The sequence below is a fragment of the Drosophila innubila genome, chromosome X (assembly GCF_004354385.1).
Source record: "Drosophila innubila isolate TH190305 chromosome X, UK_Dinn_1.0, whole genome shotgun sequence".
NCBI lineage: Eukaryota > Metazoa > Arthropoda > Insecta > Diptera > Drosophilidae > Drosophila > Drosophila innubila.
In genome coordinates this window covers 19,329,079-19,353,595 of record NC_047626.1, presented here as the reverse complement: position 1 = coordinate 19,353,595, position 24,517 = coordinate 19,329,079, and the positions used below count along the sequence as shown (strand labels likewise).

The 24,517-nt window shown below is 38.8% G+C and overlaps 6 protein-coding genes across 7 annotated transcripts; 2 read left to right on the top strand and 4 right to left on the bottom strand.

The window, feature by feature from the left end:
- Positions 1 to 243: 243 nt before the first annotated feature.
- On the bottom strand, positions 244 to 2,921 carry LOC117793510 (synembryn). The gene is made up of 2 exons (XM_034633830.1): positions 2,735 to 2,921; positions 244 to 2,646 (listed from the first exon to the last, which is right to left on the bottom strand). The coding sequence occupies exons 1-2, from the start codon at positions 2,813 to 2,815 to the stop codon at positions 1,045 to 1,047; spliced, it is 1,683 nt and encodes a 560-aa protein (XP_034489721.1). The 5' UTR covers positions 2,816 to 2,921; the 3' UTR covers positions 244 to 1,044.
- Positions 2,922 to 3,603: 682 nt separating this feature from the next.
- On the bottom strand, positions 3,604 to 10,804 carry LOC117789480 (kelch-like protein 5). The gene is made up of 6 exons (XM_034628513.1): positions 9,751 to 10,804; positions 6,659 to 7,696; positions 6,386 to 6,593; positions 6,191 to 6,313; positions 5,362 to 5,598; positions 3,604 to 3,729 (listed from the first exon to the last, which is right to left on the bottom strand). Exons 1-6 carry the CDS (start codon positions 10,014 to 10,016, stop codon positions 3,640 to 3,642), a joined length of 1,962 nt encoding a protein of 653 aa, XP_034484404.1. The 5' UTR covers positions 10,017 to 10,804; the 3' UTR covers positions 3,604 to 3,639.
- A 358-nt stretch (positions 10,805 to 11,162) lies between these two features.
- LOC117790599 (complement component 1 Q subcomponent-binding protein, mitochondrial-like) lies at positions 11,163 to 12,050 on the bottom strand. The gene is made up of 2 exons (XM_034630092.1): positions 11,630 to 12,050; positions 11,163 to 11,554 (listed from the first exon to the last, which is right to left on the bottom strand). Exons 1-2 carry the CDS (start codon positions 12,035 to 12,037, stop codon positions 11,234 to 11,236), a joined length of 729 nt encoding a protein of 242 aa, XP_034485983.1. The 5' UTR covers positions 12,038 to 12,050; the 3' UTR covers positions 11,163 to 11,233.
- A 192-nt stretch (positions 12,051 to 12,242) lies between these two features.
- On the bottom strand, positions 12,243 to 14,971 carry LOC117790586 (dual specificity mitogen-activated protein kinase kinase dSOR1). 2 transcript variants are annotated; one of them, XM_034630079.1, is made up of 4 exons: positions 14,636 to 14,971; positions 13,609 to 14,239; positions 12,697 to 13,026; positions 12,243 to 12,628 (listed from the first exon to the last, which is right to left on the bottom strand). In XM_034630079.1, the coding sequence occupies exons 1-4, from the start codon at positions 14,743 to 14,745 to the stop codon at positions 12,515 to 12,517; spliced, it is 1,185 nt and encodes a 394-aa protein (XP_034485970.1). In that variant the 5' UTR covers positions 14,746 to 14,971; the 3' UTR covers positions 12,243 to 12,514. The 2 variants fall into 2 exon arrangements, with proteins under 2 accessions (XP_034485970.1, XP_034485962.1); XM_034630071.1 differs by having other exon boundaries at positions 13,609 to 14,248; positions 14,636 to 14,968.
- Positions 14,972 to 16,070: 1,099 nt separating this feature from the next.
- Positions 16,071 to 18,149, top strand: LOC117785968 (E1A-binding protein p400). The gene is made up of 2 exons (XM_034624273.1): positions 16,071 to 16,617; positions 16,669 to 18,149. Exons 1-2 carry the CDS (start codon positions 16,196 to 16,198, stop codon positions 17,987 to 17,989), a joined length of 1,743 nt encoding a protein of 580 aa, XP_034480164.1. The 5' UTR covers positions 16,071 to 16,195; the 3' UTR covers positions 17,990 to 18,149.
- Positions 18,150 to 19,967: 1,818 nt separating this feature from the next.
- On the top strand, positions 19,968 to 23,188 carry LOC117787888 (pickpocket protein 28). Its single transcript, XM_034626517.1, has 5 exons — positions 19,968 to 20,173; positions 20,244 to 20,444; positions 21,698 to 22,163; positions 22,222 to 22,819; positions 22,881 to 23,188. Exons 1-5 carry the CDS (start codon positions 19,968 to 19,970, stop codon positions 23,186 to 23,188), a joined length of 1,779 nt encoding a protein of 592 aa, XP_034482408.1.
- Positions 23,189 to 24,517: the final 1,329 nt, after the last annotated feature.

The following is a 24,517-nucleotide window of genomic DNA, read 5'->3' as shown; positions in this document are numbered from 1 at the left end:
CAGTACAATATTGAAAAGTTTAAATATAATTAATCTGTTGACGATATAAATGCCCAATTAATAAGCAAAAATGCCAATCAAGAATTTGTATAAAAATAAACAAAGCGGGTATGATTCTGATTTAAATATAGTATTAATTTTTGTTTTCAATTTACTTACTATAGAATTGTGTAGAATAAATATCAGACCTTATATATCGGGTTAGATTAATCGCCATTATAGCCTATAGAAAAGACTTGGTGATTTTGCAAGATGTTCACTGAGAATTTTTATTATTAAGCATATAGCATGTAGATAGTTTCAACAACTAGAAATACATTTATGTGTGTGTTTGTGTGTTTCTGTATATAGTATATATATATATGGTAAATACATTTTTATATATGTATTTGTATTGTTTAATTGCAATTCGATGGGCAGCTAGACCAGCCCACTGACTATCAAGATTGAACACAATAAAGCTCTATATAGGTTTTAATGTATGCATACAAAATGAAAATTTGAAAATAGCTTCGTTCGATTATAAGATCAATAAAATGATGTAGTTAACACATATAAAGCGAATGTTTTAAATTCTTGGAACTGATTATAGTTTAATTTTTGGTTGTTAAACGTAAGCGTTAAATTAATAAATGTACGATGAAGGATATTATAAATGTACATACATACATACACCTAAATACATTGATAAATTGAGTTAAAAAGTAACGACTTTTTATTCTCTACCTAGATAAATGTATAATGGAATTATACGCACTAAATACTTAATACTTATACGAGTACACCAAAAACTTAGTTAAATTTTTCTATTAGATTGAAAACGGCAACGGGGATTTGCTTATAAAAGTTTTTTTCCGGCCGCATTTTAATTTTTTTTTTTTTTGTTGTATATAAAAGTGTTGCAGTGATCCATTTATTAAGTGTGACTGTCTGTCTGACACTTTGCAGCGTGGGAGACGCGTCCGTTGCTGCCACAAAATGGAAGACCCCAAACGATTGTTTTGCATGTTGAACGTTTTGCGATCGATGCGATCGATCCGAGGTTTAAGTTTTGCGCTTCTGCTCAAGTTGCTGTTGCGGCAACTCCTCCTGCAATTGGAGAATATGTTCCAACGGCTGTGGTTTGCCATCCTTATCAATTAACGCCGGCTGCACGATGCCATCCTTGCGCAGTTGCTCCAACAGATTGACTAGTTGCAGTGCCTCGTATTCCTTTTGCTCTTCGGACATGCCTTCGAGTGGATTACGTTTGGGCTGCTCCACACAGCCCAGCACTGGATTGAAGCTCTGCTGTTGCTGTTTGTACTCCTCCGTGTCACTGTCCTCGCTGTCCGACGAATAGTCGGCACCCTCGATGCGTCGACAGTCGAGCACGCCACGTTTTGCAAACAAACCCGCCGCATTGCCGTAGCCCGTGTATTTGATCATGCGACCGACATCCTCTTTGCACAGCACAAACAGCAGTTCGGCGGCCAAGTCGCGTAGTATCATGGCGGGGAGCGTTAGGAAGCGGCACAAATGATTGCGCAGCTCATGGCCAATCTCTGGACGCTGGCTGACATCCTTTAGTGGCGGCAGTATCTCCTTGCGCAAATAATGACGCATAATTCGATTGCTGCGCGCACATTTCACCAACACGGTCAGCACTGGCGACAGCAGCTCATGGGAGCTAGCCTCCGTCTCCTGCTGGGCCAGTCCACCACGCAGATACTCCAGCAGCACCTCCAGACAGCGCACGTTACGCTTCTCAAAGCATACGGCACAACATTTGCCCGGAGACTGTGCGGCGCCAGCAATGCACTCGGTAGCTGCACTCGGTACGGACTCCGTTTCAGTTTCATTGCTGCACTTGAGCGTGAGCTCGGAGAGGCAGCTACCGGAAATGTTGGTCAGCAAATTGATGGCATGCGTTACAACGGCGCGTTCTCGTTCCGTGGATAGGCATCCAAAACGCAACAGCAACTCTCGCAAGACGCCCGTTAAATGGAGACTTTGGATTTCGTACTCGTTTGGACTCTTATCCGGAGCACTGGTCACCGTGAACATTACCTTGAGCAGCTCACAGATAATGTTCAGCTGCTCGTCACTGGTGACAGTGGCAGACTCGGCCAACTTGTCGTCCAGCCACTTGGTCATGTAAATCAGACCGTTGAGATCAATTTGGAGGCGCGTACGTGCAGTTGGCTCCAGTGCCGTGAGTAGAAACAGCAACTTCAAGTCGTAGTATTCCAAAGTACTTGGATAGTTGTGCATGGAAGAGTCGGTGGCCAAACGCTTCACAATCGCATCGAGGGAATGTTGCCGCAAGCACTGACGCCGACAATCGGCACTCTGATAAACCAGATTACACAGGCATTTCAATGCCTCCGCCGTGATGTTCGCCTGTGCATCACTCAGCTCCTCATCCAAGTCCACCTCGATGCTGCTGGCATCAATACGGGCCAGGGAGAGCAGCGTGCTCAGCTCCTGTTCGATGTAGTGCGTCTGCAGGCTAAACTCGTCGCGGGTCAAGATGCGCACAGTGTTCAGGCATTGGGAATGCAGCGTTGCCATCGTCGCATCATCGAGAATGCCAAATATGGCCAGCCAGAGGTCATGCCACTGGTTGTCCGTATGGAAGCTATCGAAGACCAGCAGATCTGCATTCTGCGGGCGTTGCCACAATCACCCGCAATCAACAAATATAATTAGTCACAACAACAAAAATCTAGTGGGTGGTGAGTGGGTTTTTTACCTTTGTATTAAACTCGCTCAGTATGTCGGGGATGTGAGCTGTTTCCTTGCGCTCAAGCCGTTTCAGCTGCTCCGCATCCATGATGCCAACTGGGTCAACCTCGTCAGTCCCTATGGTTGCTAATTGGATTTGAATTTAATTTAATTGTAGTTGCAATGTAATTCAATGTCAATAATGCCCAATAGAGCTGCAAAACTATCGATGGCGCTATCGATACCTCAAATTTGTTTGGGATCCCATTCGATGACAAATTTACTTTATCGATAGTGCCATGCTATTTTTCATCGTAAAAGCAAAGAAAACATAGGGGAGTATTTTTAGCAAGCAAAAAAAGTTTTTAATTGTAGTTATGTACTAAAATATTAAGCTTAAAATTAAAGCAAATGCTTAAATATAATTTATAGACTATTTTTTATATATTGATGGTACTAAATTCTCGATACAAAATACCAAAAGAGCTGTAGCACATACAAATATCAGCCGTTAAAAAATACGGGGAACTCACTCACACTTGACAAAATCCATGAAAATTGGCCATTGTTTTATCAGTCAGTCTCATAATCAATTGCTTACGAAAGTAAATAGGAATATAACCATCATTAAACAAAAATACCAATCATTTTATCGAAAAAGAATTGGCAATAAAATTGTTACAACTTTATTTTTATGTTGTTGCATTTTGCAACGTCTAAATAAAGAATATATTTTATTACAAAAAATACATATTCAGTGTATACATTTATGCGTAGTGTATGTTTGTTTTGATTGTGTAAAAATATAAATATATGATTGTAGAAAATAATACGTAATATTTTTAAAAAGTTACCATTTGTGTAGGTTTTCGTCTGTTTCATATCTTTTCATTTTACTTTTTTTGTTTTCTTAAATATTTATAGTTTTCACAATTACATATGATAGTAGTCGACAAATTCGACGGATCTACGACGCCTATAGCAGATTGGATCCAATCTAACTGGCTTCCACTTCTTCTTTTTCTACAAAAATGCGCGCAAATGCAGTAAGAAAAAAACGTTGAAAAAAAGAGGAAAAAGAAAGAAAATAATAATAAACAATTAGAAATAAATGCTTGTAATCATATGTATACATATACATTTGTACGCATCAAATTAAATGCAAATTATAGAGAGAGTGCAAAATAAGCAGCCAAGGCTGAAAATTATTCATAATCGATAATCAAAGTTGCTTCTTGGGTGAGTGATACTTTTGTAAATTTGCACTATCTATGAAATATATAAATCTATGAAGGATAAATGTATATGCATGTTATACATCATGAAAGTTGTGTGATTGTATTTTTTTGTATGTATAGTGGAACAAAAATGTCTTCGTACAGCAATTTTTGTTTTATTGGTTTACAAATTTTCACATAAAAAAAAAGGTATTATATATTGTATTAACGAATTTATATTGTAAGCAGATTAAATTGAAGTAAAATGGAGCGTTTTTTTTTTTTTAATATGAATAAGTATAGCAAATATGCATATTAATCAGCATTAGGTGTCATACGGAAGGTAATAAATGAATTCAATTTCAATTTGTATGTAAGAAGACATCATTGATCACTGTATGCAGTTAACAATGCTTTTGTCGTACACTTCACATGGCATGCACTTGAGCTTAATAAATTGTTGGATCATTTGGGATTCGGTCACAGTCTTATATAGCATACAAATGATCACTGGTAGTGTGAGTGTGTGTGGGTGAACTGTCACCAAGTAGAACATGCATCGTCATATATGTACATATAGTATGAAGTATAAGACATGCATACCATATGTAGTACTTATTTAATGAATGAAAGTGACTTACAGTTAGACCAACATTTACTTGTACACTCAGTTTTTATTCTTTAAAGTTTTTAATAGTCAAGTTTCGGAATATGCAAATTTGCAAAAAGCTTTTTTCATGTTCGGTAATAATTTGTTTACCTAATTTTAACCATTTAAAACTCAAATTTCGCGTTTTTTATATATTTTTTTTAAAATTATTTATGTATTAAAAATGTAAAAAAGTTCATAAATACTTGGAGTGTACGAATAAGAGTTGGAATGAAATGTGATGGATTAAAAATGAGAGATGCTTACATATATCAAATGAGACTAAAAAGCAAAATAATATCAAAATACAATACACATATAAATATAAATATAAAAACGAATTAGTTTGTTGGGAATGAGTTTGAAAAGCCTCGCAGCATGCATTTCTCGCTGGTTACTTGGTCACTGGGCAGGCGCTTGAGCAATTGTCTTTTCCTTTTTCGTTTATATTTTATCACTAGGCATGAGATTACTTTTTAGCAGAGCAACAGCGGATGTGTGTTGTAAATTTGGGTGTGGTGTATGTGTACCAAGTACCAACAGATGCCAAACCAGACCAGATCAGATCAGACCAAACTAGGCCACAATTGGCCAGAACACAAACGCGAGTCGCGTCATTGTTTGGTAATACATATGTATGTCTTTTGTATGTGTGTATGTTGGTTTATAGGTAGTAGGTAATAGGAATAGTAGCAGCAGCAGTGGTCATAGTGCATTTAGCAGTACAACAGCTCATATACAACTACAACAACAACAGCAACAACAACAATAATTGAAGTGTAACTAAACTGTAGCACTAGCCGGCGGTTGTGGAGCCGCTGGCGGTATAACATTCGGTATGGCAACAACACACGCCCCAGCACGTGCCTGTGACATGGGCGCCAGTTCATTCCATCCATTGCGCACCGGATCATATTCCTCAACAGTCTTCAATGCTTGATGGCCATCGTATCCGCCAACAACAATCAAACGATCACCAAGCAGAGCACAACCAATTGCATCACGTCCCACAGTCAGCGAGCAAATCTATCAAAGATAAAGTATAAACAGTGAGACAGCCAGAGGCAGAGAAAGAAAGATAGAGAGAGAGAGAGAAAAATAAGGTATCAGTACCCAGTGGCGCACTACTTCAAACTAATGAATATCTTGCCGAAATCATATGAAAACTTGAATTTTAGGTATCCGAATCATTTTGATATAAGAAAATATCCTATATCTAAATATAAATGATGATTAAATGTAGGATGAAATAAAAAATGAATTTTTTTCAACTTTGGCATATAGCAAATGCATTTCAAGTCTGTTTACTAGCCTGTCGATAATATATTAAGTTGTATAGCATCTGCATTTTATCAGCTCATACAATTTTACAATTTTAATCTACTTTTTAGGCAGACTGCCTTGAACTTTGATTACACTTATTAAAAAGTAAATTATCAATAAATAAATTTTGTCATTTTTGCGTACTTTTGCCATTTCAAGTAATAAAGTTTTCAAAGGTAAACTGCCTGCAAAAAGTAATATTGATTGTACTCAATATTTCTATACTGTAAATTTGCGCCACTGGATACTTGAATATTTTCACCGTCGCGACGGTTATATTATATCATATATATACCAGAGTCCACGTATTGCTGACAGGATCATAACGTTCAACTGTATCGGTGCGACAGACCATGGGATTACTGGCAGGACAGTTGTGTCCGCCCAAGGCGTAGAGAAAACCATTTGCCACAGTCACCTGCAGTAGTTGTATATTCAGATAAAGAGTTCTTTAAATGTCAAGGATTCACATGACGCTGGCGATACTTACGGCAACGCCGCCACGAGGTTTATTCATTGGAGCAAGAAGACTCCATTTGTTGGTATGCGGATCGTAGCACTCGATGGTGCTGTGACAAACGGATCCATCGCGTCCACCCACCGCATAGAGGCGACCGCCCATCACCGCGACGCCAGCAGTTGAACGCATTGATGACATGGGCGCCACATAGCTCCAGGTGCGTGTGATAGGATCCCAGCTGCAATGATAACAATACAATTAATTCCATTTGCTTCATATGTATCATTTGTCATGTTATTTTACCGCTCAACAGTGTTCAGGTAACTCCAGCCATCATGTCCACCGACCGCATAGAGTGGTCCTTCGAGCACTGCGACGCCTAGACCATGTCGCGGCGTTGCCATGGGATTCAATGGCGCCCAGGTCATCGAATTTAAGTCCAAGCTCTCCACGGTGTTCAATGTCTTGAGACCATCGCGTCCGCCCACCAAAATCAATTTATCCTCCATAACAGCAGCGCCAAATTGCAAGCGACGACCGGTCATATGCTTCCAGGAAGTCCACTTATCGAGACGCGGGCAGTAGCTTTCAATGCAGATGGCCCCCTTGTGGGCATCCATGCCGCCCACGGCCAGCAATCGTCCAACTGTCGATTTGCGAGGCGTTGTACGCTCGGTGCGTGATCGTCGCTCGGGCATGAGATGCCATTTGAAGGCCTCCATCACCAGTTGTTGGCACTCATTGGAGCTGCAGACGCTCTCCACGTGATCCATGATGAATGCCGGCTGCAGCAATGGCAGACGAACGAGAGCCAGCAGCTCGGCAATGTGTTGCTCTCGATTGGGTGCATCATGACGCACCCAGGACATCAGACTGTGAAAGACATCCTGCTCGGATGGTACATTGAGATCATCGCTGCACAGCAGCTTGCCCAGTTGATCGGCATTTAGCTGGAAGAACTCCTGGTTCTGGCAGACCTGCATAAAATACTGGCAAGTATATGCCTGCGCCAATCGCAACAACGTCGTGCAGCTCTGTTGTTCCGCAAAGAAGGCAAAGCCCAGGCAGTTGGATGGATGCAGCTGGCGGGCGAGGAAATTGCAGCATGCATTTACCACCGAATTTAGCTGCAACAGACAGGCTGTGGCAAGCAGCGTTTCCACAGTATCCTCGCGCAGCTCTATGAATCCTGTATAGCAGTATTGCACTAATAGCTGCAGTGCATCCCCATTCACCTCGCCCAGTGTCACCTCATGCTCCTTGGTCTCGCGCAGCGATCCCGTAAACATGGCCGAGAAATACGCACTCGACGCAGATAGCACCAAACGATGAGCGGGCACACTACGGAAAAAGATGGGAATATACATACATATATACATACATATAATAAATATTGATAATATACAAAAAGAAATCATTTAGTTTTGCAAATGGCTTAGCAGTTTGATAAGTATACAGGTTTCATTCATAAACTATGTTTTTTTATTTCTTTATTAATTTAATCTAAAATCCAAGCAGGCCAACGAAAATGGCTTTACTCCGGATTCTCTAAGTGTAGATTACACTTATAAATTGACTTTTTTCGCTCTCTCTTCCTGAGCAGCTTCACTCAAGAGATTTTAAAGACAACCAAACGACATGTCGCTGTACCTAACATATCCAAATATTTCAATTTTCATACAAATTTTCAAAGTTACTGACATATATTTAATTTAAATTTCAACGAAATTATTAATAATTAAATATTTCACTAAATAAATAGATTTATTTAAAATTTATGTTATTTACAATTAAAAAGTTACTTAAATGTTATTCAATAAATTTTAAGAAATATTTTGACATTGGTTGCTAGGGGGTTTTTGGAAAATGTCTAATAATAACGAATCAGTCAATTCAACAACAATACTACATTTTAAAATTTTGAACCGTTCGTGACCTTCGATCGAATTGCCAGAAACTTTGATAGAATGACAATTATTATAAATTAGAATATCCGTTACTCAATTTAAATGTACATAAGTGTATTGTCTTTATTTATGAATTTGATTTGTTTTTGTTTTTTTTTTTCACTGCATTTAAATTTTAGACCTTTGAATTGCTTGTAAGCTTAAAACAGCTAACACTAGCGTTATATTTAACCGATCTCAATTAAATTAAATGGGATGATTGATGATAGTAAAAAATCTTAATATCTGTGGGTGTGATGGGGAAAGAAAGGGGCACGGTAAAATTTAGAAAACACTATAAAGTTTATTATCCAATATCCACTGTGCAGAGCAGCACATCAATCATACGCCATATATTGCAAACTATCGTTCTCTCGCTTCCGCTATCTTTTGCTGCTCTCAGCCGATAAATTGGCAAACGGGAGAGCGTGAGAGCAGAAGAGAGCGTGCATACAGTAAACGCAATTAGTGTGTCGCGTTGTGTTTAATGCTGGAATTGCGTTGCTGCTTCGACTGTTGCTCTTGTTGGTGTTTGGCTCTGTCACTGTCGCCGTCGCCGTCGTCGTCACCGTCACCGTCACTGTCGCGGCTGTTGGAGACTGGGGAAACTGGTGTACAAATGCGACACAAAGAACCAAGTGAACTGCGCTAAAGTGAAGGTCAGACGATGGCGAGGCGGGAGATCTTATACCGGATGGTGAATTGCTAATGAGTCCAATAGGTTAAAGGGGTACGAAAAGGGGGAGCCAAATGAAAGAAAAAGAATTGCTTTTGCGTATTCCAACAACTTTCCATTCTTTGTCTGTTTTGTGTGTCCACTTTAGGGATGTAAACAACCATCGCGGCATCGATGTTTTCCGATGAAAAGTGAATATTACTTATGTAAGTTAAATATTCTTCTTTCATTTTTAATATGTACATATTGTATCTAAATTAAGCAATGAAAACAGAGCATAGATAAAAATGTTATTGATCAAATAAGCTGGGAGGCACTGTATGTTGATGTCCTACATTTGAAAACTTATGTACATACATAAATAGTTCGTTATTAAAATCTGTGGATTTAAGATATTAAGCATAAGCATTAAAGTCCTCCTTTAATTTTAAGTTCTTACTAATTTGAAAGTCATTTTAAGTTTTGTTATATTGTAATTTACTGGTGGAAAGCTTAAAAAAAAATAAATATAAAAGCTGAAAATAGCTATCTTAAAAAAAGTAACTTTATATTTATTTATGACATTTCTCTTATTTTATCTTTCGTATATAATTTACTCCAAGATCTGAGCTTCGGAATTGTTAGCCTCTGAATCTGGCATTTTTGCCTATAATCCTTATACATATTTTAAACTGACAATAAGCCCATTTCTTCAATTAGAAAAAAAAAAATGATAGATATAAAAGTAGATATAAAAAATCTATCTTGGCAGCACTGATCGGTAATCCACTTACCGCTTGCCATCGGTGCCAGCGATGAGCACCACATCGCACAGCTGCTGACTGTCCACATATAATTGCATGCGCTTTAAGACGCTGTCCGCATGATCACGACAGCGAAAGAACTCGTCCTGGCTGCCAGCTGAATTGAGGCTGGCCAGGCTATAATCCCTTGAAAGTGACTCCAGCGTATTCTCAGTCATCATTGAGATGTGTCCCGATGTCGAAGCTGTCGAATCGCGACTGGGACTCTCTTTTTGGTTCACATTCACAGTTGACATTTTGAAAATGTCTTTTGATTTTATATTTTTTTTACTTAATTTTTCACTTAAATCCTCCACTTGTCCTCCTCAGTTCATGTCAGTTTATTCCCAGTTGCCAGTTGCCTGTTGCAGTTGCAGATTTGCCAGCTTTCTTTTGTTTACTGGCGACGCGAACGTCTGCGTTGCAGCGCTCAATTTGACTGACTGTTTGCCTCTTGTTGTTGTTATGGCGCGTGGTAAGCTGTTGCTTTGTTTAGTTGCACTTGCATTTCTCGTCTCGCACACATACACATAACACATATGCACATACATATGTATCTGCACACCAACTCCAACTATTACAGCGCGCAGTTGTCGTTGTCGTTGACGTCGCAGTCGCAGTCACCGTCGTCGCGCCTCTCTGTCTCTGTCGCTGTCAACTAACAACTGCAAATTTTACAGCAACGCATGTACCTAGGCGCTGTTGCGGTAGGCGTCGCGTCGCTGCCTCTGTCGCGTTCGCGCAGACAAAGAACTTTTACTGCGTCCGGAACTGAGGCGCTGCTACTGCTACTGCTTTGTTTTTGCACCACACTGGGACTCAATTTTCAATTACACAGGAAATACTACATATGTACATGCATAATTACAATTGCGTATTGAAACTGAATCCGTGACTAAGCATAATGAACACACACTTATCAAAACTAACTACAGCTGCTAATTGATATATTTATTTTGGCACACGGACAGAGCAACAACCGCAACAACAATAACAACGCATAGTTTTGATGTTTTCATTTTGATTGCTGTCGTCACAGGTTACGGCGTTGCCAGCCAAAGCTCGACCAATGTACTTAACTAGACTTGGCAAACAGTGCTGCCACATCGTTTAAAGCGGGTAGCCTTGCGCGCCATTTGAATAACATTTAAAATCGCACTGCTTTATCCAGGTGCATGTTGTTGCAAAATTAAATAATATTAATATTAAATAAAAATAAAATACAAATTATTTGTAACCAAAAAATTCAACTCAAGGAATCATCTTTATTTTGTGAGAAACAATATAATCAAACAATTCCAAGTCATGATGAAACTGCAAAGAATGTTGGTATATTTCTCGCTTTTTGAAAGTAACTATATATATGTAAGTAAATAGTTTATTCGAATAAAAATAAAACAAAGTTTATTATTTACGGTCCCTGGTTTATTTGCTTAAGGACTATTTCATATAATATTTGTTTTTAGATTTAAGTTTAGTTGTTAACCTCCTTGATAGGCTGAGGTATGCCGACGGTAAACTTAGATAAATTCTCCAAGAATTCTATGTACAAGGCATGTTCACGTGCAGTAGCAAAATCCGAAAGCTTTCTTCCAAACTCTTGTGTAATGCCCTTTTCCTCCAGAGTCTCCAAGATCATGTCTTGTAGATCGTCATCAATTAACGATGCGTCAACGGTAAAACAGCTATCATTCCAGCCCTGATTGTATAGAGAGAGGTCCTGTATCTCAAATACATCATTCTCCTGAAACGGCTGAGCCATCGAATCGGACTCCATATCCTCAAAAGCAGATGGCTTGAATACGCAAAATATGGAGAGCATCAAATCATTTCTTTTTATTAGCACCTCGAATTTGGGAACACTTCGTACCGGGGAAAGATCGCTTGCTTCATCGCTGCGACGTGGTACACTTTTGCTGACATTAAAGAATATGTTAATGCGCTCTCCGGGCGACTCTCTCACTAATTCCACCTTGGAGCCAGAGAAGTGACCAGTAAAACCGTCTACCATATATGGTGGCTGCAGTTGCAACTGCACGCGTCGTTCTTCTACAATTTCGGCAGTAACAAGTTCGAGTAAATTGCGCTGTAATGGAGTTAGACCTTCAGGAGACTGCGACGCAGGCTTTTCTGCTTCAGGCATGGGATTCTTTAAAGGACCATCCTTCAGGTTTTGCAATTGAAACGCACTAAGTGAGATTGAACGCTGGATGTTGGCTAAGCGACAGTTGGTCATCGCGGTGCGTCCCAACTTAAATATTTTTAAATATTTGGACATTTCGTTACAAAAAAAAAAATATTTTTTAAATTGTAAAAAAAATTTTCGGACTAAAATTATGAAAATTTGATATTGCTACAACAATGTGAGAAAAGCAATGATTTTTCATTTGCCAAGTTATAATTATAAATACTTAAAACTCTAAGCTTACTGGTAATATTTGGTATCTTGGATGAAAATTGGAGAAATTTATGGAAATTGACAGTTGGTGGATTATGGATTACCATCTCGATTTCGATTCTTTTATTTTTGTTTTCTTGAGTTTTAGATTTTCTCCTTTCTTTCTTTGTGTGTGCTTACTTGAGTATAAAGACCAGAGACGACAAACGCACACGCAAAAAGAGTGAGAGAAAAATGACAGAGAGTAGGGGAGCAAGTTGATACAACAAGTACATAACTACATACAAATAAATAACGTGTATGTGTGCGATAGGTGCGTGCGTGTGTGAAAGTGTGAAAATAAAGGAATGATGATAATTAGTTGGGCGATGTATTGCGTTTTGGCGTCGATGGTGGCAAGTCCATTGTCTTGCATACCCAACCCGATATGTCGACATCTTCCACCTCCGCCTTGCGTATCCATGGATGGCTCTACCAATGAGAAAGAATCGAGGCTGAGTATAATAATAGAAACATAAATAAATATGACCTTTGCTTACCAGCAATGTCTTGAGATCGGCACGCTCATCGGGCTGTTTCTTGAGGCATATGTCGACAAAGTCCTTGAACTCATTGGAAAATATCTTGTGTTCCAACTTGGGTGGCGGCTCATTCACAATATAGTCGAGCAGTTCGAATATCGCCATCACTTTGGGCTCCAACACCGTTTGGTTGCCATCCTCATTGGAATTATCCGCAAATATTGACTCCAGCGTTACAGTATCTGGTGGCGGTATGGGATACATGCCGATCGCCATCTCCACCAGGGATAGGCCCAGAGACCAAATGTCCGACTGCACCGAATAGTGTGTGCCCTGCAATCGTTCTGGCTGCAAATGTAATATTAGATTAGTTTCAAATATCTTAGAAAATCGAATAACGCATGAATAATTTGTGAACAAGGTTGTCACTTGCAGAAAATATTTTGTACCAGATTTTAGCAAATGTGTACCATCTTTCTTTTTAAATTCATTACGCGTAAATAGTATTCTTTTATAATTATCTAAATTTAAAACTAATATAGACTTTTAAATTAAATTTTTGAATGTGAAGAAGGCCTTTTAGATTTATACTTTAGTACTAAATTAAAGAAACTAATTTTTTTTTGTTATGAATCTATAAAATTGGTTTTTTGGTATCGTTTTAAGAAATGCACTAATTTATTTAGATTTATATCGCTTTAAATACGTTATATTTTCTATACTTTGAAATCGAGACTTTAATTAAATTATAAATATAAAATGTTCGCTGTAATGATATAATAAAAATAATATAATATAATAAAATAGGCCTATGAAAAGTGTACCATTTGAAAGAAAGTGATGCAATATACCAACGAATAAAAACTATGTAATTTCGCTTTAATAAATGTGGCAATGTGAATTGATATAGAAACTTAATGATTGACATACCGACATGTAGCTGCGCGTGCCCACAAACGAGTTGGCCATCGAGTCAATCAGTTGACCGGAAACGCCAAAATCACAGATCTTGATCTCGCCACTGCTGTTGACGAGTATGTTGCTTGGCTTGACATCGCGATGGATGATCGCATGCTTGTCCCGCAGATAGCTGAGTCCCTTCAACACCGCCAACGTTATCCGGCCGAGTATTGATTCAGGTATACGTCCGGCACGCTTCAGTATGAGATCGAGGGAACCACCGTCCATGTATTCCATACAGATACTGATCTCGCCATCGCTGTAGAAGGCGCCATAGAAGCCAACAATATGCGGAAAATTGCATTCATGTAGCACTTTGAGTTCGCGCAGGATTTGCTTCTTGATCGCCGGCTTGACCTCCAGATGGATCAGTTTTCGCGCCATGATCAAGTGTGTAAGTGTATGACGGACTTTCATGACAACACCGCCATTGCCAGAGCCAAGTTCACCCAACTTTTCCAGATCCTCCTCAGACAATTCGCCAATTTTCTCCTTTTGACTAAGGAACACTTTGATTCGCTTGCGTTCCGTGTCGTCCATGTCTAGGCCCTCCAGTGTTTCAGTTAATGCATCGATGCTCGTTTTTGGCTTCCCCAGCAAACTGTGTGTTCTTTAATTTAACTTTTTAATGAATTTTTGCAGAACCAAACGAAAAGTAACAACAACAATTGGGATTGTGAGCGGGTTAAGAGCGTGGGAGACAAGAGGGAGAGGGAGGATGGACAGCAAAGATTTCTACAGACACACGCATACATACACATGCATGTATACATAAGTGTACATATGCATGTACATATGTCTGCGAGTAGGTGTATTTGTGTTTATCTGTTTGTACTGCGTGCGTCATTTCGAATAATAACAACAACCAAAATCACAACAACAACAACTTATTATCTTGAGTTTTCTTTGCATTGTGGGCGGGTGAGGGGAGGCGTGAAACCAAAAATTTTTTGGAATCTTAAAATTGTATGTATGGAGTATGAAAAATCATATTTACTCTGTTCCCGATGGCGTTTTAAAGGGTGGCGTTGGTGCCACCTGTGTGGCAGCAACAGTTGCATCCACATTCACCGGTGGCAGCACCAAGTTTAGTTTATTTTTCGACATCTTGACCAACTAAAAGGCACGGCAACAACACTAAAAAAAAATCGCAAGCGCTCGTGGGTCGCCGACGTTGCCGAGGAGGATGGGAAAGACGGAAGGATTTTCGGTTGCCAGCAGCAAAAGAACGGCGTTGATTCTTGTATAATCAGAAGCAATAAATAAATGTATTTGCGGTTCCTCTTCAATAAAATACAAGTGCTGGGTAGAGTTGTATCAAATCGTTCGAATTAAGTTCTATTGAACTAGTCCCTAAAGTGAACGAACGAACTAAATCCCTGACTAGTGACTAGAATTCTAACATAGTTCGTTTAGTGAATAGATCCTAGGCAGTTCGCTTGTTGATTCGGAATCCCAATACAATCTCGGTGTGAACACACACTGTTCATTATATAATCTAGTAATTATTTTTATATACGGATTAAGATTAGTTCGTTCATAAAAAAATGAGCTACTTAAGTAAATCATTCAATTGAACTACGATGAACAGCTCGAACACACACATACACACACAGTTGGCTGCTTGGCTCTAGAGTTGCCAACTTCAAACCCTAGATTTAAAATTTAACAAAATATTTATTTATTTATGACAAAAATCTTGTAATGAATAATAACAAACTTTTACGACGGCTAAAAGTTTTTTATACAATTAATTATACTATATGTAATTAATAAAATTTATAAATGTCACAAGTGAAAAATAAGAGATAAAAATTATAAAATAAAATACAATAAAAATATAATTATACAATAAAAAAAAAAATATATATACATATATAAGCAAAACTATGTTTTCATTTATAAAAGTTTGATTGTTGTAATTCGTCTTGATTAAATTAATAAATAACGTAACTCTGTTGGATTTAAAAGATTGGTGCTAATTTATGATCCGCGCGGCGCGGAATCCTTAAACCACGGGCTGCCCATCCGATAAAAGTTTCCGATCTGGCTTAATTCTTTTTACTTAAATATGTATGTAAATTTCCGAAAAATGGTATTCTGCAGTTTTGTACCTTTTATCAAATTTATATATTTTTAGGCTACAATTTTTCAAATTGTGCATAACTTTTTTTTAGAATTAAATTTTCGAACTTCTCTTCCTTAACGAACTTCAAACCCTAAATAAAATGTTGACCTTAATTTTGTCTAATTTCTAAATTTTAATTTTCATCAAATTTATTAACTTTTTATTGAGTTATTTCGTTTTTAAATTTGCAATTTTTATCAGTGAAGGCGACAAATTTGTTGGGTGCTGCAAATTTCTCGAATTTTAAACGATATTCGAGCTATCGCAGCGTACACTGTGAATTTCGATAGTTTTGAATGCTTATCGGTTGCTGTGAATGGTAAAATTAGTTGCAGTTTTGTTGTTGTTGTTTGAAACTTTCAAATAAACCATAAAACGTGAATTTAGATTAAAAATCAGGTGCGCTCTAGCACTGGCGACAGGAAGAAGATGAAGAATCTGCTGGTGCCGCTGAACGGCACCAGTGACGAGCCAGTTCCTAGCAACAACAACTGCAACTTTCACAAAGATGCACTGCTTGGATTTGCACTCGATGAGCAGCTGGACAGTGCGGTGATGCAGCTGCAGGCGGCAGCAGCGGAGCAGCAGCAGCAACATAGTAATAATAACAACAACAACAACAGCAGCAACAGCGGGGATTATCATCAATCATTGCTGCAGTGCGTCGATTTGATGCCGACAGCGGTGGCACCGACAGATCTGCCAGAATGTTATCAGTTTGACGCAGACGCCGCTGCCGCTGCCTCTGCCTCGGAGCTGGTTAATGTTGCAAACAAGGACTGTGATTCGTTGGCCAAACTGGCCTATAATCTGTATCGCCTGGCCAAGGAGGATCATATTGTCATTGATCGGTTAGTGCTCCTCAATATATATGTTACCTAATAATTATCATATTATCACAGGAAACGGAATGAGGTGGTGCGCACCAATGCAGTGACCAACCAGAAGACAATCTATCGCTGCATGGACCCTGTTGGCATGGGCATGTGCTCCACTGATCGCAGTTCTTCAGCGCAGACGTGTTTCAAAGTAACCCGCTCAAAAAAACGCACGGCACCTGCACCCGCAACAACAACAACAGCAACAGCAACAAGAACAACAACAACCAAAACAGAGTCAAAGGCTGAAACTATTGCAGCGCCAAATGGAGCTATCAAGAAGCAAATGAATGAGCCCATCCCAGCAGCAGATGCTGATTCGATGCATCGCACGCGATCCGGCCGAATTGTACGCGCTGCGCTGCCACAAGCGGCGGCGCCTATGTCCTTAGCAAAAGCATCAGCTCCAAATTCCACGCAGATGATGGATATGCTTGTGGCAGAGCTGAGAGACAAGGATTATCGGGCTCCAGTAGCAGCTGCAACGCCTTCGGCGCCGCCTGCAGTGGCGATGCGGGAGCCAAGAGCTGTGCCTCAAAACGCCATTTGTCCAGGCTGCAACAAGATCTTTTTGGGTCGTCGTTTGCAGCGCCATTATGTGAAGTTTCCCGAGCATATGCCCAGTGCCATTGCCGTTTGCCAAGAGCAACAGCAGCAACAACAGCTGCAACAGGAGCAACCGCAACCACAGCAACAGCAACATCAACAGCAGCAGCAGAGCAATGTGCCGACTTTGTTTGGATTGCTTACAGCTCAACTGCAGCGCCATGGTCATCTCAACGAGGAGCAGCGTGCCGATTTATTTTTGCACGAGTTAAATGATTTTGTGGAGCAGCTACAACTGCGGAGCACTCGCCTCATACGTAATACATCTGGACTGCATTTTGTTAACGCTCGTATTGCACGTGTCCTGGGCATTCCGGAGGGTCAGTATGCCCTGGACATGTCGGCAATGGAGTCGGCGCAGGCGCCCACTCCGGAACCGGAGCTACATCAGCTAATGCACGCCAATGCTGTGCCAGGTCCACGAAATCTGGTCGACTATCCGGGACTCAGCATGTCCCTGGATGACACTCTCACTGATGAAGCTGCACAGCGGCTAAATCTGTCCGCCGGCGGTAAATTGCTGCCACCATCCGAAGAGAGTCTCCTGCGCAATGTCAGCGATCTCATGCAGCCTCCGGTGGCTGTGGCACCGCCCACAGTGGGTCACGTGGCAGGGGCAATGTTGCCGCACTACGATCATGCCAGCGACAATGCTGTCGAGGCGCTCAGTATGAAGGAAACACCCAATGCGGCTATTTTGGATCTCAATGTTGATTTCTTTCAGTTTAACAACAATTAGCTAGAACAATAACACACAAATTTTTACTAATTTTTTTTACAAATTTACAAAGTATTTTTATATAGAATATTCTCTTATTATTTACAATTGCAAAATGAATGTACAATTGTTTGTGAATATATGAACATGAAATGCTTTTGCATTGAATTTTATGATTGAACTTAAAAGTGTTTCAAATTAAAACGAGAGTGCTCGACTACAATATACCCCGGTCCAGTAATAACTGCCGATATTACTATCCGTTCATACTTATCATGTGTGCCAAAACTTAAGCCTTTAGCTGTACAATATTTCTTGTTATTAAATGTCGATGTTAATAAAAATATTTATATTTATTGGGATCTGCCATCTTCTTTTGCCTGTTGCTTTGCACAAACCCGATATATCCTCGACCAGGGTTTAAAAATCTCCTAAGACAATTTAGTTGCATACTATTAGGCGGTAAATGTAAATATTTTATTACGCGACAGCGCCATCTACATTACGAATATAGAAACATACAGGGCTGTTCCAGAAATGAGAACCAAACGAATATCAATCAAAAATGTATGGGCTTTTGTGTTTTTTTTTTTACATTGTTACAAAACAATCGAAAGCAACTGCCACTATCGATCATTTTTAGCTGATTTTTTCTGTTGACGCACAAAAATTACATTAGGCAGAAAAATTGCACTATTGTGCAACCGTTTGAAATGTCGGTGTTCCCTTAATGTCAGAGATTTAGTTTTTTCGAACATATTTTCGAAGACAAAAAAATTGGCTTACTTCCAGTTTGAACAACATTTTTATTTTGAGGAATATTTTGTATAATGTGCAAAATTGTAAAAAATGAATTTTATGCATTTTAATTCAGTTTACATATTATTTTAATTTAATTCAAAAGATATTTGATTTTGTCAAATCTCTCAACAATTTTGTATACAATGCTTGATTATTTTCAGGTATCCCAACAATTGCTTTAGGGTTGCTTTGGCGCTGTTACAGATTTGTAGAACAATTCTGATTCGAGTTATCATCAAGAATGCGACCTCACCCCTTAAAACAGCTATCAAAAAAATGCTTGGGTTATTGGTAACCAAAAAAAAAAAAAATCAAATTTAAATTAGAATCTGAATCAAATGAATTATTTGAATATAGCCACAGAATGCATCGGGATGTCTTTGAAATCGTATTCGGATTGGGATTTGTTTTTGTTTAGTTTAAAGTTCTGTTGCTTTGTTGCTTTTGCGTTTACGCGCTGACCATTGTTTATATTATGTACTCGTATTTTATGCCCTCAGCTATTTATATACTGTTGCCGGCACCATGTGGATTGGATGGAGGAACAAGATTGTTACTTATGAACACGGGACCCCAATGTACATACACTATAAAAAATTCTTGATTTCCGTATTCAAACAGGGGATATTCAAGTACAAATGATCTCAAATGCTGACTAGAGTTCAGATTTTTCGAAACTAAGTACAAAACATTCTATTATCTATATATTAATATATTAAATATATTAAAAATAAATTTTTTTATTTAATAATTTTATGTAAAAAAGATTCTAAACTAGTTCAACACTACAAAAAACTACTACAAAAACTACAAAAAGAATTTTAGTACGCAACAATCTAAAAATTTTAGGAACAAAACGGTTTAAATTCAAGTGCGGTGGTACTTAATTTCATAATTGAATATTTTTCTGAGTGTAAATGTGTTTCCTTTGAACATTGGCGAAATGTCAATGCATTTGCATAATTTGCACAGTTCCGTTAAACCCTTTTGTTGTTGGCAAACACTGCACCATTGCCACGCCCACTGTGCACGGTGGACATTAAGCGACACTTGACGAGTGCAATTCAATTTGGGACTTATTGCAGTCATATTTGCCGTGTGTCAATATGATTAAGGCTGATGAGCAGCGATTTGGATCGAAATGTAGCCTCAACTATAAATGCAAGGTGCGGGACAAATTCCGATGTCAGTTTCCATCATGCACATCCATGGGGAGCCCAAAGGGCGAATACGCCACCTGCCGTCCAATAGGGAACACCACAATCACAGCGGTGACTCCAGCGACGAGGAGCTCACGCTCTGCAGCCGTGAGGCGATCAAGAAGAGCGTCAAATATTATCTACAGAACAGCTCCTTGCATGGCCTTAAGTATATAGCCGAGGAGCGTATTACAATTCCAGAACGGTGTGTTGTGAATCCAACTCAAATTTATATGACTATATTATAAAAAGACTCTTGATGTTGGCTTTTGCAGCGTCTTCTTTGGCATATCCTTTATTCTGGTCGTCATCCTGTCGGGATTTTTCATTTCAAACATCTACATCAAATGGAGCGCCTCGCCCATCATAATCTCGACCAGCGCCAAGCAGTTGCTCACCAGCAACATGCCGTTTCCGGCTGTTACCATCTGCAATTTGAACCAGGCACTCCGTAGTCGCGTTCAGCGCATCTCACGGTGAGTATCGCAGGGATTTGGTTTTTCTATATTATGGATTCTAAATTATTTACTTTAAAGATTGAGTTGCTATTTCAAAATTTTTTGGACTGTAAAATTTTTGAATTGTATTCTCAGGAAAAAAGATTCTATTTCTATTGATCAAAGTACATCTTAAAATCCGAATCTCTACAGATTTTTTATACAGGCATGTTCTACAAATTTTTTACAACCCAAAAGAACAGAAAATGATTCAAAAATTTACAATGGCTGCCTTTAATTATCAAAATTATTTAATTAAATTCATTCTATATTGAAAAAAGCATAAAATACACTTTAAATCTATTATATTGTGTTCGTCGGAATGTATGTAACATGGAGAAAGAGGTATCTCCGACCCCATAAAGTGCTTATATTCTTGAACAGCATCAACAGCCGAGTCAATCTCGCTATGTCCGTCTGTCCGTCTGCCTGTCTGTCCGTCTGTGTAAGCACCTAGATCTCAGAGACTATAAGAGATAGAGATACCAAACTTTCACACACAGACTCCAAAGGCGTTGGAGCAGATCAAGTTTGTTTTAAATTTTTGACACAACCCATTCCGCCCTCACAAATCGCGAAAGACCGTCTGTTTGTCTGTATAAAAAACAAAAGGATCTCAGAGACTAAAAGAGATAGAGTAGCCAAATTTGGCACACAGATCTCTATAGACCTCACGCAGATCAAGTTTTTTTTAAATTTAAGCCATACCTCTTTCCGCCCCCACAAATCGCAAAAAACTACCACACCCACATTTTGTAAGATAACTACGTTTTTATGGTAAATAACGTTATTTATTAATTTTATCTATAATCTCACTCAACCGCAGCAAGATCGGACAAGTAGAACGGGAGTTATAGCTAACCAAAGTTATTAATAAAGTTATTATTACAATACAATCACTTAAAAATAGTAATTTCTTTAAAGTATTTTTATATAAGCAAGTCCTCATGCGCCTAGCTTGAGGTTTGGTCCTATTATTAGTTACTATACTTGTGTTGTAATGTTACTATTTTTTGTATTGTATGGATTCAACGCTTAATATAATTAAAAAAAAAAAAACTTTGATGCATATTGAAATAAGTAAGTGAAATAAGTATGCAGTATTTTTATTAGGTAGTAGTTTCTTTAAAGTACTTTTATATATATTGAAAAAAGTAACGGGTATCCTATGGTAGGGATCTCGACTATAGCCTTTTCCACTTGATTTTCTTTGATATACTCTCATTTCGTAGGTCGAGCAGTAATTACTCGTTGTTAATGAGCCTGTGCAGTCAGGGAGATGACCAGACAATCACGTATGTTGGCACCTGGAAGTACTTCAAGGCGTTGCTGGTGGATGTGGCACAGCCATGTGATGATATGCTGTTGTATTGTAGTTTCGGTTCGCGTAAGGAAGCTTGTTCCATGATCTTCAAGTCGATATTGACCGATGACGGGCTGTGCTGCACGTTTAATGCATTGGATCCGAGTTTTCTCTTTCGCAATTATACGGATGATGTGCGTCTGGAGCCGGTGCAGGAGAGTTCAGTTTACGAGGCCATCGATTGGACACCGGAACGTGGTTATGCAAAGCAATTGCCCGAATATTATTATCCAAGAACATCGGGCGGTACTGGCAGTCGCATGGGTCTCACTGTTGTGCTGAATGCCTCTACAGCGGAGTATTACTGTACCAAGTCCATGAGCAATGGCTTCAAGGTCGTTGGCAATCGATTTTTCTCTGAGTACTAAATAAATCTTCTTTCGTTGTGAACAGGTGCTAGTGCATAATCCCGCCGAGCTGCCCAAGGTGAGTAACTATGGATTCATTGTGACATCTGGACGGGAGGCACGCATACCCATTGAGCCCGTCTATGAGGATGCCACACTCAGCATAAGATCGATCAAGAAATCGGTGCGACGTTGCCTGTTTTCGGATGAGAACGATCTCATCTATTATCGCACGTATTCCCGCAAGAACTGTGAGCTGGAGTGCGAGGCGAAGTTGCTGCTCCGTGACTGCAGCTGTGTGCTTTATTATCTGCCCAGGATTGATCCGGCGGCCCGTGTCTGCGGACCCAATGACAACAACTGCACCAATCGCGTCCAGACCGAGATTGAGTCATCGAAAACTGAATTGTCGTGTGAGAACTGTTGGCCGGGTTGCTTTGAGCTCACCTACAAGACGACGTTGTCGACCTCGATGATTGTGGCGGGTCCCAGCTACCAGAGTGCCGAGGATCTGCCCGAGGCTCTCTTCAATGCCATCAATGATTCGGCAAACGACGAGCTATCCATTCTACACTTTTATTATGTCTCCAATAGCTTTCGAAGCACTACCAAATCCGAAATGTTTGGCTTCACCGAGTTTCTCTGTAAGGGGAGCAACCAGGTCGACAATCCCTCGTGATCCTAACACTTCTTTCTGTATTGCAGCCAACACTGGCGGTTTACTTGGACTTTTTATGGGCTTCAGCATCTTTTCCGTCATTGAGATCTTCTACTATGTGACAGTGCGTCCGTATTGTGCCTCCCGTACGCTGCAACAGCGTCGTCAGCGGAGAGAGACAGAGTTGCGTTGGTTGACGCCGGTGCGAAAGAGACGACGTTTCATTCTGCCCCACCGTCCGCCTCCCTACAGTCAGTTACAGGGCAAAGTTTTGCTGGGGCCAAAAACCAAGAAAACTCTCTGGCAATCATTGCGCTCATCCCGAGATCCCCTCGTCTATCCCTATCTGGACTAGCATGTTGTTGTTCTTATTTTTGTTGGGGTTAAAGTACATTTTATGGCCCTTAAAATGCAACGGATGAGGCCACAGGCTGAATAAATAAACCAAGGCAACGCTAAGAGGCCAATGAACGCGGCCCATTAACTGAAGAGACTTATGGGTGGGTGGATGAGAGGAGGGAGGAGGAGGAGGAGGAGGCAGAATGAGAACTATCGGAAGTGCTGCACCCCATGCTAACCAATTTGAGGTCGGCTATCAAATGGCGATAATCGCTAATTGCCACGCGACTTCCATTTCAATCCGTTTACACTCGGCAACAAACAAGTTTCTCTAGGCCAGTGATTTTCAAGACAATTTTCAACAAAAGTTACCAAACTTTGTCATCGAGTTTGCTACAACAAAAGGGAACATTTCAATGGTGTTTAATCAACAAAATTAATGTATCTATACTTGCAAAATATTGTAATAAGCTACGGATCAAAAAGAGGCCATGGAAGAGAGTTGAGTAGAGTGAAAAAGATTAATTCACCATTTGATTTAACAAAAAGGAATAAATAAATAATATTGTAAGTGTTAATGGCCAATGGGATTTAAATTATAATAAAAAATAATTTGGATAATATGAATGAATATGGAGCATAGAAAAATGAAGACTTTGAGCAAAAAATAAAACTCAGGAATATTCATTACTTTTGATCAAATAAATAAATCTCATAGAATAATGATTATTTCTTGAGTTTAATTTGTTTTAAATCAAGAATAAAATTCAAGGTGCTATTTTGACATTATAAAAAAAAAATTTAAATGAAATAATTGTATTATTGGAAATTTAGTTTTAAAAATATTTTAAAACTTTTTTTTTAATTTAAAAATGGTTCAGTGACTAGGATTATATATAAATTTTGTCTATATGTTCCTTATAAAAAAAGTCAAAATAAGACCATGAGTTTTATTTTTGATTAAAAAAATAAAACTCAAGAAATAATTATTATGCTATTAGTTTTATTTTTGTTTGCTCAAAAATAATGATTATTTCTTTAGTTTTACTTTTTTGCTTAAAAATAATGATTATTTTATGAGTAAAAAATAAAAATTATAAATCTTAAGATCATGGTACAATTGCATAGATTATTAAAGAAAAATTTTGGTATATTTCACGTTTTTTTTAAGTTACTAGAAGTTACTAGAAAATAATCATTATTTACTGTTCCTGGATAAAACACAATGCTAACTAATTAAAAATGTTAATTTTACTTACTGAAAAGATCTTATGTATAATTTACATATTATAATCGAAATACTGAACTTAATTCTACCAGTCTTAAATTTTATTCTGCGCTTTAT